A 15,322-nucleotide genomic window follows, 5' to 3' on the forward strand; every position below is an offset into this window, starting at 1 on the left:
GGGGTTTTCACCAGAAGAATTCTGGTTCATTTTAAATTAAAATTGTGCCAATCTAGCCTCCAGTATAGCTGCCATATTGGCTACTTTGAAAATCATTTGTATTGCTTATTCTCATAGATGGATGGTTACATTAAAAATGGACCACTCCGGTGGCCTAGTGGTTAAAACGTCCACCTTGAATGCTGGAGGTCGTGGGTTCGATCCCCGGCCGAGTCATACCAAAGACTTATAAAAATGGTACTACCAGCTGCCTCGCTTGGCACTCAGCATTAAGAGGTTAGTATTAGGACTGGTCAGCCTGGTGTCAGGATAATGTGACTGGGTGGGACATCATGCTACATGTCTGTGGCATGATGCCCCAGTGCTAGACATCACTATAAATTGCCACACTGCAGACATCATAGCGATATGACTGAAACATTGTTAAAGCTATGTTAAAAATCCAAATCACACAGCACATTAAAAATTGAGTTTTCACCTAAAGGTATTATGATGTTGTTCCTAAATGAAAATGGAGCTGATCTGACATCCAGTATAACCAGCATGGTAGCCAGCTTTAACATCTTGTTATCATGATAAGTTGTGAATGGATGAACATATGCACATTGGGGTATCAGAAAATCGTGATGCTGACCTGATCTTAAATGAAAATGTTGCCAATCTTACATTCAGTTTGGTCGCGTGAAATCTTGAGAGAACCCATTCACCTTCAAAATAAGTAAAGCTGTGTGACAAACCATAGCTGATACATTTCTGTTTGTAAATATCCTGATTCATTATCTATGACTTTCACAAAATCATCAGAAATAGATAAATTCTAAAACAAATCAGATATTGCTTACATCAATATCAGAGCATAATATATCTCTTAATAAAGCCTTCACTTGTAATTCTAATCATGCAAACTGAGGAAAGTGCTGAATGAATGAAATCCTCAGATTATATTTTGGGGAGCGGAGAATCCAACCCAGTTAGTTTAAATAAAAGGTTAAGACTAATTTAACTAGCGACCATGTGATTTGATACAATGGTCATTTGCCACCATGTCTGTTATTGGCTCCATTGGCCTAGTGTCATCTTAGTCCCAAAAGTGCTAGTGTCATCAGAGTCCAAAAGTGCTAGTGTCGTCTGAGTGCTTACATGAGTTGAAGGCTTATAAACAAGAAATGGTCATCTCTTGAAATCCTGAAAATTCTTTTCAGCCAATAGAGCATAAGCCTTTTCAAGGGACTCTTTGAATTTTTGCTAAACTAATTACATGTCTTAGGGTGCATTTAAATGGCCACTGAATAATAGTGACTTAAAAATAGTTATAAAATATCACATAGAGAATTTAATATTGGATTGTAAGAGATAAAAAACATCTGAGTATTAGTTTTCACTGCAAAGATTGAACCTCTTGCAGACAATATATGTCAGGAAGTGAACAACTGTGAAACTGTACAGTGCATTGTAACCTCTGCATTGCAATATTGGGTGACAATGCATCTTCGAAGTGAAAAGCTTCAAACATGATATAGTGAACTAACATTCATCGTATGTTAATGCAGATGATGGGGACATTATTTAGGATGATATTGGTGTAAGCTATATCCATGTGAAATTTGCCCAAATATGTTTTTAAAGCAAACTATGTATGCACTATATTCACTATATATACACTATATACACTTTCAATATGAGGTCCTGTTTACTTTTAATTTTGTGCATGCTGTTACGATCTGCATCAAAGAAGTGGTAATTTTGGCATTATAAAAGAATGACAATAAGCTTTATTTTAACACATGATAATTTCTTATTTAAATATTACAGTGATTTCCCTTCTTGAATGCTGGTTGTAAATTTGCTTCCAGGCCCAGTCATTCCTGTGGAGATCCTTCGTATGGATGATAAATCCCTTCAGTTATACAAAGAAGCTTTGCGAGATGGAAAGGAGAAGGTTTATAGCATTAGAGTCATGGTGGTTGGTCAGTTTGGGGTTGGAAAGACAACATTAACAAAGCGCCTCCTTGGACAGCATGTTGATATATCTGAGCGGAAAAGTACAGAAGGAATTGATGTATATAAACATTGTTGCAAAATTGCTTTGGATACTAGGGAATGGATAGTACAGCATGAAGGTAGGCCATCATTGTCCTGAAATATCACAAAGTTAAAACAGGAGTTGTGTTATTCTGCCTGTCTGAAAGTGCATGAGCAATGATGTATAATTCCTACTCTAGTGTGTATAGAAATTTTAAACCAGGGGATGTGATTACGGTTATTTTGAGCAATGATGTATAACTCCTCCTTATGTGTGCATAGAGATTTTAAACAAGGGGATATGATTATGGTCATTTTGAGCAATGATGTATAATTCCAAGCTTTGGATACGATTAAGGTCACTTTGAGACATGCACCACCTTTAGAACCTTGTTTCATCCACCACTGGGGCAGTGTAGTGTGTAATACTATAATGCAAGCCAGTTTGTAAATTTACCTGTGTATTGACTAAGAAGAAATGCACACTATATGATGTTCCTGAATGTATTTTAATGGTATACATTAGAGCTGGAATCAGGTGTAAGGGTCAAATCCCACCCACCCCGAAAATAAGATTGCATGGAGTGTTACTAGCAATGGATTTAGCTTGTGTATATTTCCCAAAGAACAGCACAATATAATGGAGTGTTACTATTGCTGGATTTAGCTTGCATATTTTCCGCCAGAACAGTACAGTTGAATGGATAGTCGCTAGTAGTGGCTTTAGCTTGTGTATATTTTCCCCCCAGAACATTAATATTAAATGCGGAGTTACTAATCATGAATTTTGGTTGTGTAATTTTTCCCCAGAACAATAAGATTGAATGGAGAGATATCAATGATATATTGTGGCCAGTTAGTTTGATTGGCAGGATGAAAACTTAGGTGAGACATGAAATTCAGCCCGGTGTGTTTGTAGATATTATCTGCAATCCTTATTTCATCAAACACATCCTGCACCCATTCCAAGTAAACTGATTATGTAGTAAACACATTTTGCCAGAAAACCTGGCTGATCTAATAGCATAGCTATGTGTCCGTCATGTTGAGTGTTTGGAGTTGTGAATCCATAAAAATTACTTGTGTGTAATGAACATTTTATTGTCATGAATGGACATATTTTGGTACAACATTCAATTTGACTGCATTGTTTCTTAGCCCTATAGCAAGGGGATGTAACTGTTGTCCCCTGACTCAATAGCTAGGGGATGTAACTGTTGTTCCCTGACCCTATAACAAGGGGATGTGACTATATTGTTCCCTGACTCTTTAGCAAGGGATATGATTATTGTCCTGTGACTCTATAGCAAGGGACATGACTATTTTCCTGTGACCCTATAGCATGGCATGTGACTATATTGTTCCCGGACCCTATAGCAAGGGATGTGACTGTATTATTCCCTGACTCTATAGCAAAGGATGTGACTGTATTATTCCCTGACTCTATAGCAAGGGATGTGACTGTATTATTCCCTGACTCTGTAGCAAGGGGATGTGACTATTGCCCCTTGACTCTTTAGCATTGGATGTGACTATATCTTTTCCAGACTCTATAGCAGAGGATATGACTATTGTCCCATGACTCTATAGCAAGTGGATATCACTATATTGCTTCCTGACTCAATAACAAGCGGATGTGACAGAGTTTGTCCCCGACTTAAAAGCAAGAGGGTTTGACTATTGTCCCCTGACCCTGTAGCAAAGGGATGTGACTATATTGTCATATGACCTTACAGTTAGGTGATGTGGCTGTATTATCCCAGACTCTGTAGTGATTGGATGGGACCGTATTGTCCCCGACCTTGTAGTTAATATGCTTTCTCAGCATATAATTGTATATTGTGCCATAACAAAATCAATAAACAATATGTAGCGTAATTAATCATTGCTATATTTGGCTATACACATTTATCTTTGTTTATTTTATTATTATCTAAGCTTCAGAACAGTCTTTGAGACTTCAACGTCTCGTAAAGCTCTTGACTGGTCGAACTGAGAGGCATGAGGACAGTGGTGAGCAGAAAGGACGCACACCGGTTATTTATCAAAGAGAGACAACTCCTGATGAACTGCATAGTCCAGTCCATTACAGTGACGATGACGATGATGTATCAAGTAACACAGTCATCTTTATAAATGATTTGAGTGACAGTTCAGAGTCAGACATTGACAAAGAAGTTGAGGTAAATAGTGTTACCGTTCAGAAGAGTGGAAGACGTGTAACCACTGACCAGGAAGCTGATATTACCAAAAACCAACCAGAAGGATCATCTTTTGTCAATGTGGATCCAAGACATCCAGCTCTGGAGATGGGTGGCATTACTGTTCAGGAGAGTAAAAGTCTTGTAACCAGTAAAGATGATGCAATGATGGAATTCCTTCAGATGGTCAATGAGAAGACAGACAAGCTGGAGAAGAGTTTAGTAGAGTATGCAGCATTGGCAATGTGGGACTTTGCAGGCCAATATGTATTTTACACTACACACCAGACATTTCTGACGTGTCGTGCAATTTACCTGTTGGTCACAGATCTTAGTAAGCAGGTCACAGATCTTGTGGAAGATGATGAATGCTTCTTTGATACAGAGGGAGTAAAACTATGTAAAGTTCAAGGTAATGTTAATCCATTCCTAGGAAACTAGAAGTAAGACTCTGTCAGGTTAAATATAATGTTAACCCATTACAATTATCCTGACAGTAAGATCATAGCTTCCATTAATTTGGGGAATATAAATGTATTGAATACTGCATGTATAAATAAATATTACTGTGTGGTTCCATGCTTGATTTATCAAAAACCATAACCTGAGAAAGATTCTTTCTCAGTTGATTCATCCACTTCATTGCATATAATTGATTTCAATGTTAAATGGTTCTCAAGCACAGTGTATCATACTTTGATATCTATTCATCCATCTGTGTGTTCATATTTGGTTTCAACAAAATACGTTTAGTAATAGTCAGTGTGCTTTGTAACATCACAATCCTTGGCGGATAGCTCTCTTTTTGTCCTAGTCATTGTACTGTTCAGTGTACCATGTAGCATCACCATCCTTGGGGGATAGCTATCACTTAGTCCTAGTCCTTGTACTGTGTAACATCACCATCATTGGGGATAGTTGTCACTTACTCTCAGTCTGTGTACTGTAGAACATCACCATCCTTGGCAGGTAGCTGTCATTAGTCTCAGTAATTGTGCTGTGCAATATCATCATCCTTGGGGGATAGCTGTCGCTTAGTCCTAGTCCTTGTACTGTGTAACATCACCATCATTGGGGATAGCTGTCACTTAGTCCCAGTCAGTGTACCATGTAACATCACCATCTTTGGGGGATAGCTGTCACTTAGTCCTAGTCCTTGTACTGTGTAAAATCACCGTCCTTGGGGGATAGCTGTTGCTTAGTCCTAGTCAGTGTACTGTGTAACATCACCATCCTTGGCAGATAGCTGTCATTAGTCGCAGTCAGTCTGCTGTGCAATATCACAATCCTTGGGTGATAGCTGTCACTTAGTCCTAGTCCTTGTATTGTGTAACATCACCATCATTGGGGATAGCTGTCACTTAGTCCTAGTCAGTGTACTGTGTAACATCACAATCCTTGGGTGATAGCTGTCACTTAGTCCTAGTCCTTGTATTGTGTGACATCACCATTCTTGGGGTATAACTGTTACTTTAAAATCCTAGTGCTTGCACCTTGTAACTTCACCACCCTTGTGGGATAGATGTTACTCTGTCCTAGTCTTTGTGCTGTATACCTTCACCATCCTTAGTGGATTAAATTCAGTTGGGTAAAATAAGGATCTGCTGATTTCTGGGCTCCAAAGGACACAAGTTAAAGTCATTGTGACTTGGATATAAAAATTGATTTCCTCTCAAAAAACTTTTGTTATAGACAACATACTGTTACTGAGGAACATAACCATCCTTTGGGAATAATAATAATGAGGACTTTATATAACGCCTAATCTTTAGCAGCTCTAAGCGCTTTACAACATTAAACAACACATATAACATAAAAAACATATATAATGATATGATTACAAAAACGAACACCATGAAATCAGAAACCATAAAAAAACATGCTGAAAATATTTAAGGTAGGAAACTTTATTAGGTCTTTAAGTTTGTCACTTAGTCCTAGTCATTGTACTGTGTAACATCTCCATCCTTTGGGATAGCTCTCAATTAGTAGAACTAAGCGAGAGGTATCCAGTGTACCATGCAACATCACCATCCTTTGGGGATAGCTGTTACTTAGTCCTAGTCCTTGTACTTTGTAACACAACCATCCTTGGGGATGGCTGTTACTTAGTCCTAGTCCTGGTACTGTGTAACATAACCATCCTTGGGGATTGCTGTTACTTAGTCCTAGTCCTGGTACTGTGTAACATAACCATCCTTGGGGATAGCTGTTACTTAGTCTAGTCCTGGTACTGTGTAACATAACCATCCTTGGGGATAGCTGTTACTTAGTCCTTGTCCGCCTACTAAGTTTGAGCTATCACAGTGTGATTTGTAACATCACCATCCTTGGTGGATAGATGTCACTTAGTCCTAGTCAGTATACTGTGAAACATCACTGTCTTTGGGGGATAACTGTTACTTAGTCCTAGTGCTTGCACCCTTGTGGGATAGCAGTCACTCTGTCCTAGTCCTTGTACCATTCAGTTTCACCATCCTTAGGGAATATAATTCAGGCAGGTAAAATAAGAATCTGCTTATTTATGGGCTCCAAAGGACACAGGTAAAAGTTCATTTGACTTGGATACAAAATTTGATTTCCACACAATAAACTTTTGTTATAGACATAATGTTACAGGATATCACTGCACTGGCCGTTAACATGGTGACCATTCAGTGACTCACTATGCTCTCTGGTCAATAAACTCTAGTTAGAATAAAGGCCCAGTTATACTTTGTTCTTAACTGCAAGAAGTCTGTATGATTCTGTGATGAAGTGGGGAATCCTTGCTATAAGAATGGACTAGGGATGATACACAGACTCAGATTTAAGTTTCATCTCATTCATTAATAGTCACAAAATCATATGGAAGTAAATGCCAATTCATTGATTTAATATCATTTTATATATTTTATTGTGATGGAAAGATCCATATGTAAAATGTATTTGAGCTTGTCCAGGCATTTAGTTCTGGAAAAGTTAAGTGGAAAGTGAGGACCCTTATTAATGTTGATTATCTGTTTGAATTTATTCTTTTAGAGTAGAAAAAGATACATGATATTCAATATTAAATCCCTAATAGTGTTAATACGTCACCAGTCAAATTTACTTAGACCTGAATTTGCTCATTTCCAGATCTGGTTGAAGTTTGGATGAATTCAGTACATTGTTGTGCACCATCCCCCATAGCCAAAATGCCAGTAACATCACCAGCAGCTGCCATCACCATGACATCACCTGCATTGTCATCTCATGTAGCTAGTGTCTCAGCGACCTCCACTGATGTCAGTAATGCAGTGATTCCACCAGTGATCCTTGTTGGTACACATGTGGACAAAATACGACAGGTAGATTTAAATGTCATTTAAAATACATTAGTATCTCTAGTTTGCATGTTTTGTCAGCATGGCTTGATATGTTATCTATCGAAGTCAATATGCAAAAGTGGCCTCATTTTGGATACTTTGGCAACATTTCTTGAGGTGTGGTCTGTAAAAGTCAGTATACAGTAGTCTCCACAGTTTGAATACTTTTGTCAGCATGGCTTGAGGTGTGGTCTGTAGAAGTCAATATGCAATAGTGTCCACAGTTTAAATACTTTGTCAGCATGACTTGAGGTGTGGTCTGTAGAAGTCAATATGCAATAGTGTCCTCAGTTTGAATACTTTGTCAGCATGGCTTGAGGTGTAGTCTGTAGAAGTCAGTATGCAATAGTGTCCACAGTTTGAATACTTTATCAGCGTAGCTTGAGGTGTGATCTGTAGAAGGCAGTTTGCAATAGTGTCCTTAGTTTGAATACTTTATCAGCATGGCTTTAGGTGTGGTCTGTAGAAGGCAGTGTGCAGTAGTGTCCTAAGTTTTAAATGTCATTTAAAATGCAAAGGTTTCATTAGTTTGGATACTTTGTTAGCATGGTCATCTGTCTGCCTGTCAAACTTTCTTGATAGAGACAGATAGCTAAAGTACTATTAAGCCAAACCGTATGAGGATTAAATATTAATTAGATAACCTTGACTGAGTGCCTAATATCAGATTCCATTGTCAAAACTCTTTAACAAGAAAAGAAAAACAAAACATTAAACTGAAAAACATCCAGAAACAGAATTTTGTGTGTGGGTATAGCCAGATTTATAATCTGAGAATTGGTTAACATCAGTTCTTAAAGTTTGAAAAGTTTTGCTACGATTAAGATAATTTGGTTAAATAATATTTTTTCATACTTGTTTCCTGGAAATATTTCTTTTGACAACATAATTACAATCCAGTAAGAAGAAAATAAAGCAACATCTTTGCTATTAACAAAAAAGTTATCTTTTTTTACAAAGGTTTCAATTCAAAATATGAACATTTGTCATAAAATGATAAATAAGATTTTGACTATGTAGGGAATTGTGGTAAGAAAACTAATTTTAATACAAGAATGAAAGTTTTTCTAATTAATATCACTGTTAATAAAACATTAACTGCATCATTTCCTAAACCACTAGCTGGACATTTACCTTACTTGGTATATACTGTAGATTGATGCTCCATCTGTTGTCAATTAGTCTGCACTTATCCACTTCATTTCCTAAACTGCTAGATGAAATTTTACCAGTCTTGGTGCATATTGTAGGTAGACCCTCCAGCTGTTGTCATTTGTTCTACGATCATCCACATTTGTTCCTTAATCACTACATGTCAATTTAACGAACTTGGTATATACTGTCGATAGACACTGTTTTCACTTTCTATTGAGGTCCATGAGATAGGGTCAGAGGTCAGGTGTGGACAGTTTTTAATTACAGTCAGTATGCTATGTTAAATGAAAATCTGTATTATTGCACTCTGCAGTGAACAGAACGATAATGAACGATAGAGGTCAAACATCTTAAAAGAAAACTGCATTCACATTTATCTGATGTGAAACATTATTGCACAAGTAACAATAGTTCCATGTACAAGCATGGCCAGATCAGTTCAAGTGTTGGGAGGTTTCCAAAATTTCAAAAGGGCCCCAACTTTCCTCAAAAGGGTACCAAAGCAAAAGTCTATGTGTCTCTTTACTCAAATTGTGCATAATATCCAATAAACATGCATGATAAATAATGATAGTCAAATGTCAAGTGACCTATGATTATGTGTGTGCGTGTACAATTTGCTTTCTTCTTGCAGATTGGTGGTGGTGGGGGGTCTTGATCTGGCCCTAATGGCTTCTCAGGCATATCTTGTAATATTTCTTCAGACAACCATTCACAGGATAGAGGTGTGATTTAAACTTGAGATTTTTAATATAAGAAGGAACTATGCCATTTAATTTCTTACTTGAAATAAATTGATCTTTTGATGAATGTAATAACAAAATTTATCCAGGTTGGAGAGAACAATCTAGCCCCATAAATTAAATAGCCAGTTCCTTGCAGTAAGCGTGTAGTTAAAGTTGAACAAGTATTGATGGTCAGCATTGTGACTGGGTAATTACATGATTTGTAAATTCAAAATTTGCTCATTTGTTTTAAACAAATGTTAACTGGAATTGAATAATATATACCTTAGAATGCTTTGAATAAGGTAAAAGTGTAAACATATTGCAAAGTAAGTCAATCAACATTCTCTAAATGTACAGAATAGACCAGACATTTTTTTTTTTTTATTATGGAAATTAAGATCACTTGATTCTTGAAATGGTCTCTGATTGTAAATCACACATGATGTTTCAGTCTTTCCGTGGATGGTCATCATCCATCGACTATTCAGATTTCATTAAGTAAAAATATCGTTTACTAGACCATATACTGAACTACATGTATTATGTGAAACATGCCAAATGATTTGTATGATAGAAACGCACCTTACCCAAAATTGCTAATATGTTATAACACTGTTTACAATGGTCACTGCCTTGATTTTTGATGAACATCCACTGAAGCAAGTCTTTATTAGGGAGAGACCAGTCAAGTTTCTAAAGGGAGGAGGGTTAAATGCTTAATTTGTTTATTCTGATTTGTGGTATAAAATAGAACACTGCAATACTTTACTTTACTTGAAACAAACTTCTTTTTTCATGAATGAAATAAAACAATTCTGCAAATGGAAATAATAATTTAGTGCCATACAATTAAATGGCCATCCCATCAATATATGTGCCTTCAGACTTGAACTATATGGTAGTTGTGTGTATGTGTATTCAGTATCGTAGCCATTATTGCCATAGGACTAAACACATTGACATATAAGTGTAAATTCCACATTTTCTTTTTGTTGTTTGTGTTTTCAAACAGAAGCTGCACCTATCTATAATTTATTTGCCCATACCTTGGTAATATTACTTTTCATATTTAAACAGTAGAATAAATTCACTTTTCATGAGAAGCACATCAAGCTGGGCCTATTGTCAAGTCAGCACATACATTTCCTAAATGTACAAAATATACAAGGCTTCTCAAATTAATTTGTATTGTCCACATATATGATTCAGATAGAGATAACTGATTGGTGAAATGGTATTTGAGTATCAATCAATTATGATGTATTGTCATTCCATGAGTGGTCTTCATTGATTGGTTTATCAAATGTCAATCAATGATGCTACTCAGCAACTTCATGGTGGAGATGCCATTGGCAAGTCAGTCAAGGCACCGTGGTGATTTGATAGTATTTTGTTACTCTGTTGTGAAGTGAAAGTGGAGGGATTAAGTCCCCCACTTCATTGCATAGGGTCCTGAAAATAGACGTGAGCTGTTCTGCCAGAGGGCTCGATATATGAATTAGTAATAGTTCTCTTAAGGTATTATGTTGGGGTAAGTAGTACTGAATAAACGTTTTACTAAAAAACAAATTGTAGAATGTATGTTCCAATGTTGGTCATGGACTGAAAGAAAGAGTGTATCTAGGGGTTGGGGTTGATGTTGTTGTTGTTGGTTTTAATGCCATTTTTCAGCACACGATAGGCTACACATGGCAGCCAGTATTAATTTTGAAGGAAGAACCAGGAAGAACCGGAAAGAGCCACCGACTCTCATGAAGTTACTGGCAAGCTTTCTCACATGTCCACATTGGCCAAATCCGAGACTGGAACCTATGCAGACAGGTGAGATGGCAGTGATCTGTAACGGAGAGCGCTTTAGACCAGTTGGCCACTCCGGGCCCCGAGGTGGGATTGAGATTGGACAGCAAACATAATAATAGACAAAAGTTAGACATTTGGCATTAGATCTCAGTCAAAAATTGATTAAAGAAACAGCACTGGCATTACACAAATGTCAGAGTCCACTGTCCAAAGTATGGACAATACTTAAGGCTTTTTGACATTAGTTTAAAGTTTGGCTGAAGTGGCAAGAATTCTGATGAACTTGGACAAAAAGAGTAAAGATAAATGCATGTAGTGACTGTTTCATTGTTTTTGGTGCACAACATTATGATTGCAAAACATCCTGAATTGGGCACCACCCTCTCAAAATGCTCAGTTGAAGGTGGGATTTGTCTCAATAATTGCTGTAGGTAATTTTTGTGACATGAAATAAAAATTCAAACACTGTTCAGCAGGCATTTATCTCAACTGTATTTCTTTTCTTAGCAATTGTGCCATATTAAAACACAGTCATTTGTTTTATTCAGATATAGGGTTTAAAACTAGTATCTGTGTGACTTGTTTTGTTCGACTTTCACAATAATTCTGACACACCTTGATTAGTGTTTAATGTGAAAATTCAGCATTATTGCCACAAGGTACTTTTACTGCTCATTTAATGGTAACTTGTATGTAAAATTTCTCCGTTCCTTTGTATCTTGTCTGCTTGGATCAAGTTAAATGGGTAGACACTTCCATTTAGTCAGATAGCGAATAGGCAACTGACATTTTGGCTTGGTGGCTGTAGAATAAACTACTTACATTGTGGATCTGTGGCTGTTGAATAGACTATGTTCAGTTTGGATTGGTGTCTATTGAATATTTCTGATTGGTAGCTGTCGAATAAACTACTTACATTTTGGAGTTGTGACTGTTGAAAAGGCTACATTCAATTCAGATTAGTGGATGTTGAATAGGCTACTTTCATTGTGGATTGGTGGCTGTTGAATATACTACTTTTATTTCACATTGATGGCTGTTTAATAGGCTATGTTCGATTCAGATATGTGCTGTTGAATAAGCTATGTTCAATTCAGATTGGTGGTTGTTGAATAAACTACATTGAATTCAGATTGGTGGCTGCTGAATAAACTACATTCAATTCAGATTGGTGGCTGTTGAATAAACTACATTCAATTCAGATTGGTGGCTGCTGAATAAACTACGTTCAATTCAGATTGGTGGCTGTTGAATAAACTACATTCAGTTCAGATTGGTGGATGTTGAATAAACTAAATTCAATTCAGATTGGTGTCTGTTGAATTGGCTACATACATTTTGGATTGGTGTCTGTTGAATTGGCTACTTACATTTTGGATTGTTGGCTGTTGAATAAACTACTTTCAAGTCAGATGGGTGGCTCTTAAATAGGTTACTTTCACTTTGGACTGTTCATGAAAAGGCTACTTGCAGCAAAGTTAGGTGTTTATTGTTTCCTCTGGACTGAAGGTGGCTTACCCAGTGAATTACATATCTGTTTAGTAATTTGAAATTCAGGTTCTGTTGGATTCATTACTTGGTTTGTAATAATTCAGTCAAAATAAGATTTTTTTTATAATCAGAACTTAGAATAAAAGTCATCAAATGCATACATTAAGTAAAAACAAATTTTCATGCTATGGTCAAGTTACAATGAAATCAAATTGTGCACCTCTCCTTCAGAAAATATTTCTTCCTATAGCATTAATTTTAGATAGTCTGCACTATTAATTGAACAAATAATTGTATGTTACTGCCCCATAGTCTGTCCTTAGCACTCAAACATTTTTATTATGTTGGAATTGAAGATCAACAGGGGAATAATACTTCATTCATATTATTAGTCTCATTACAATATAAATAGTATATTTCATTTTACTGGGGAAATACCATATATATTTCACTGTGTGGTACAAAACGTGATATTTTAATGAATGGCAAAACCATGACTTTAACTATATCCTGTAATTATGCAAGAAAGAACATTTTATGTTTATTGTATACAAAACTTGTTTTTAAATCTGAGCTGGATGATTAAACTCGTTCTTCAGAACACAAATGGTTTAATGGTATGTACTGAAGAATACACGGACTGTTCGTGTCTTTTGGGGGAACACAAATAGTTTAATGGTTTGTACTGAAGAATACAAGGAATGGTCAGGTTATTGGGAACACAAATGGTTTAATGGTATGTACTGAAGAATACACGGACTGTTCATGTTTTTTGGGGGAACACAAATGGTTTAATGGCAAGTACTGAAGAATACAAGGAATGTTCAGGTTATTGGGAAACACAAATGGTTTAATGGTATGTACTGAAGAATACAAGGAATGTTCAGGTTATTGGGGAACACAAATGGTTTAATGGTATGTACTGAAGAATACAAGGAATGGTCAGGTTATTGGGGAACACAAATGGTTTAATGGTATGTACTGAAGAATACAAGAAATGTTCAGGTTCTTAGGGAACACAAATGGTTTAATAGTAAGTACTGGATAATACAAGGAATTACTGAAGAATGCAAGGAATGTTCAGGCTATAGTCATTTTTCATATTATTTTACACAGCCTAACCACAGTTCATCAATGCAACAGAGCTGGTTTAACAGTGTTGTCAAGGGGAAATAATTTCATGCAGACATAAGCAGTGTGGAGTCAAATTTCATCAGCAGAACAAACATTTCCATGTCTGAAATACATATATAGTGGATGTAGTTTCCATTTTTTGGTTCAAGTTCACAAATCGCTCATTTTTCTTGCTGTTTGTAGAACTTTTGCAGGTTCGCATAATCAAACGTTGCATAACATGATAGGAAGTCTTTGGTTTTTACATATGAAAATATAATGACACACATTTGACTTCTGAAATTAAAGGAATGATGATTTTGGAGTATGAAAATTATTTCTCCAATAATCTTGTATAGTGTAGTGTAAGTATATAATAAAATTGACTCAAATATAATTCAATTAGATATAAATGTTTAAGTAACTGAGTTTACAGTATTGTCAGTGCAGTGTGTCCATGGATGGATGAGTAGGTGTGGGGGTGGGTGTAAATAAACACCACAGTAGACAAAGAAGAAAGATAAAATATAATGACAATTTTGTTAACATTGTTGAACATTCTAATAACAATGTTTTGGATATTCAGATAGGAACATTTGTTTTTTTCCAGCTCTTTTATAATTTAAAATGTTGTCGGTGTGGAGTTTTAATAATGATAATAATAATAATAATAATAATGAGGACTTTGTATAGCGCCTAATCTTTAGAAGCTCTAAGCGCTTTACAACATTAGACAAAACCTATGAGATAAAAAACATATAATGATATGATTACAAAAACAAAGTCCATGAAATTAGAAAACATTAAAAAGAACATGCTGAGAATATTTAAGGTAGGAAACATTATTAGGTCTTTAAGTTTGTAGTGTATTAATGTCATTAAATTTAATATATACATATAAATTAGTATTTCATAATGAGCAATTAATATATAGATATTAATACTCAAAGGGAAAATAAGCAACTACATATAATGATAAATATTGCGAAATAAACAACACCAACACATAAAATATGTAATTAGTTTCGCTTTATTAGTTTCAGGTTGTGCACATGCAAAATGAACTTTGAGAAGTATAGGTCTTTGTTATTTAACTAAAATGCTTGTTGAAACTAAAGTCATGCTACGATCTGAGGTTTCATAGCACTTGTTGTGACGTATCTGTTCTTGTAAACAACTTTTTGCCCATTACCTCGTCTAAACATACATTTTGGGCTCTGAAGGAACAATTCTGTTCTGGTTTTATTGCAAATGCATTTGTAAACTACAGGCTACCTACACACCCAACATGATTCATCTTTAAATAATCATTTAATATTTTGGAAATACTGTCTGAACTGTAGTGATGATGATGATGATGATAATTATTGAAATAATGATTTACATAAATAAGAATCTAAAACTAAATTATACAGTAGGGATATTTATTTGATCAGAACACATCAGTCTGAACAAACAGACTATG

The 15,322-nt window shown here is 35.8% G+C and overlaps 1 protein-coding gene across 2 annotated transcripts in view; it reads left to right on the forward strand.

Annotated features, from left to right (window-relative positions):
• The window catches only part of LOC149789852 (uncharacterized), a 90,235-nt gene that overhangs the window by 40,178 nt on the left and 34,735 nt on the right, over window positions 1-15,322 (forward strand). For both annotated transcript variants that reach the window (XM_089971836.1, XM_089971837.1), the window contains 3 exons: window positions 1,854-2,120; window positions 3,961-4,635; window positions 7,341-7,552. In XM_089971836.1, the coding sequence (XP_089827962.1) occupies window positions 1,854-2,120; window positions 3,961-4,635; window positions 7,341-7,552 (1,154 nt within the window). The remainder of the gene's footprint in view (window positions 1-1,853; window positions 2,121-3,960; window positions 4,636-7,340; window positions 7,553-15,322) is intronic.

The sequence above is a fragment of the Sinohyriopsis cumingii genome, chromosome 10 (genome assembly GCF_028554795.1).
Source record: "Sinohyriopsis cumingii isolate HCF-2022 chromosome 10, ASM2855479v2, whole genome shotgun sequence".
Lineage (NCBI taxonomy): Eukaryota > Metazoa > Mollusca > Bivalvia > Unionida > Unionidae > Sinohyriopsis > Sinohyriopsis cumingii.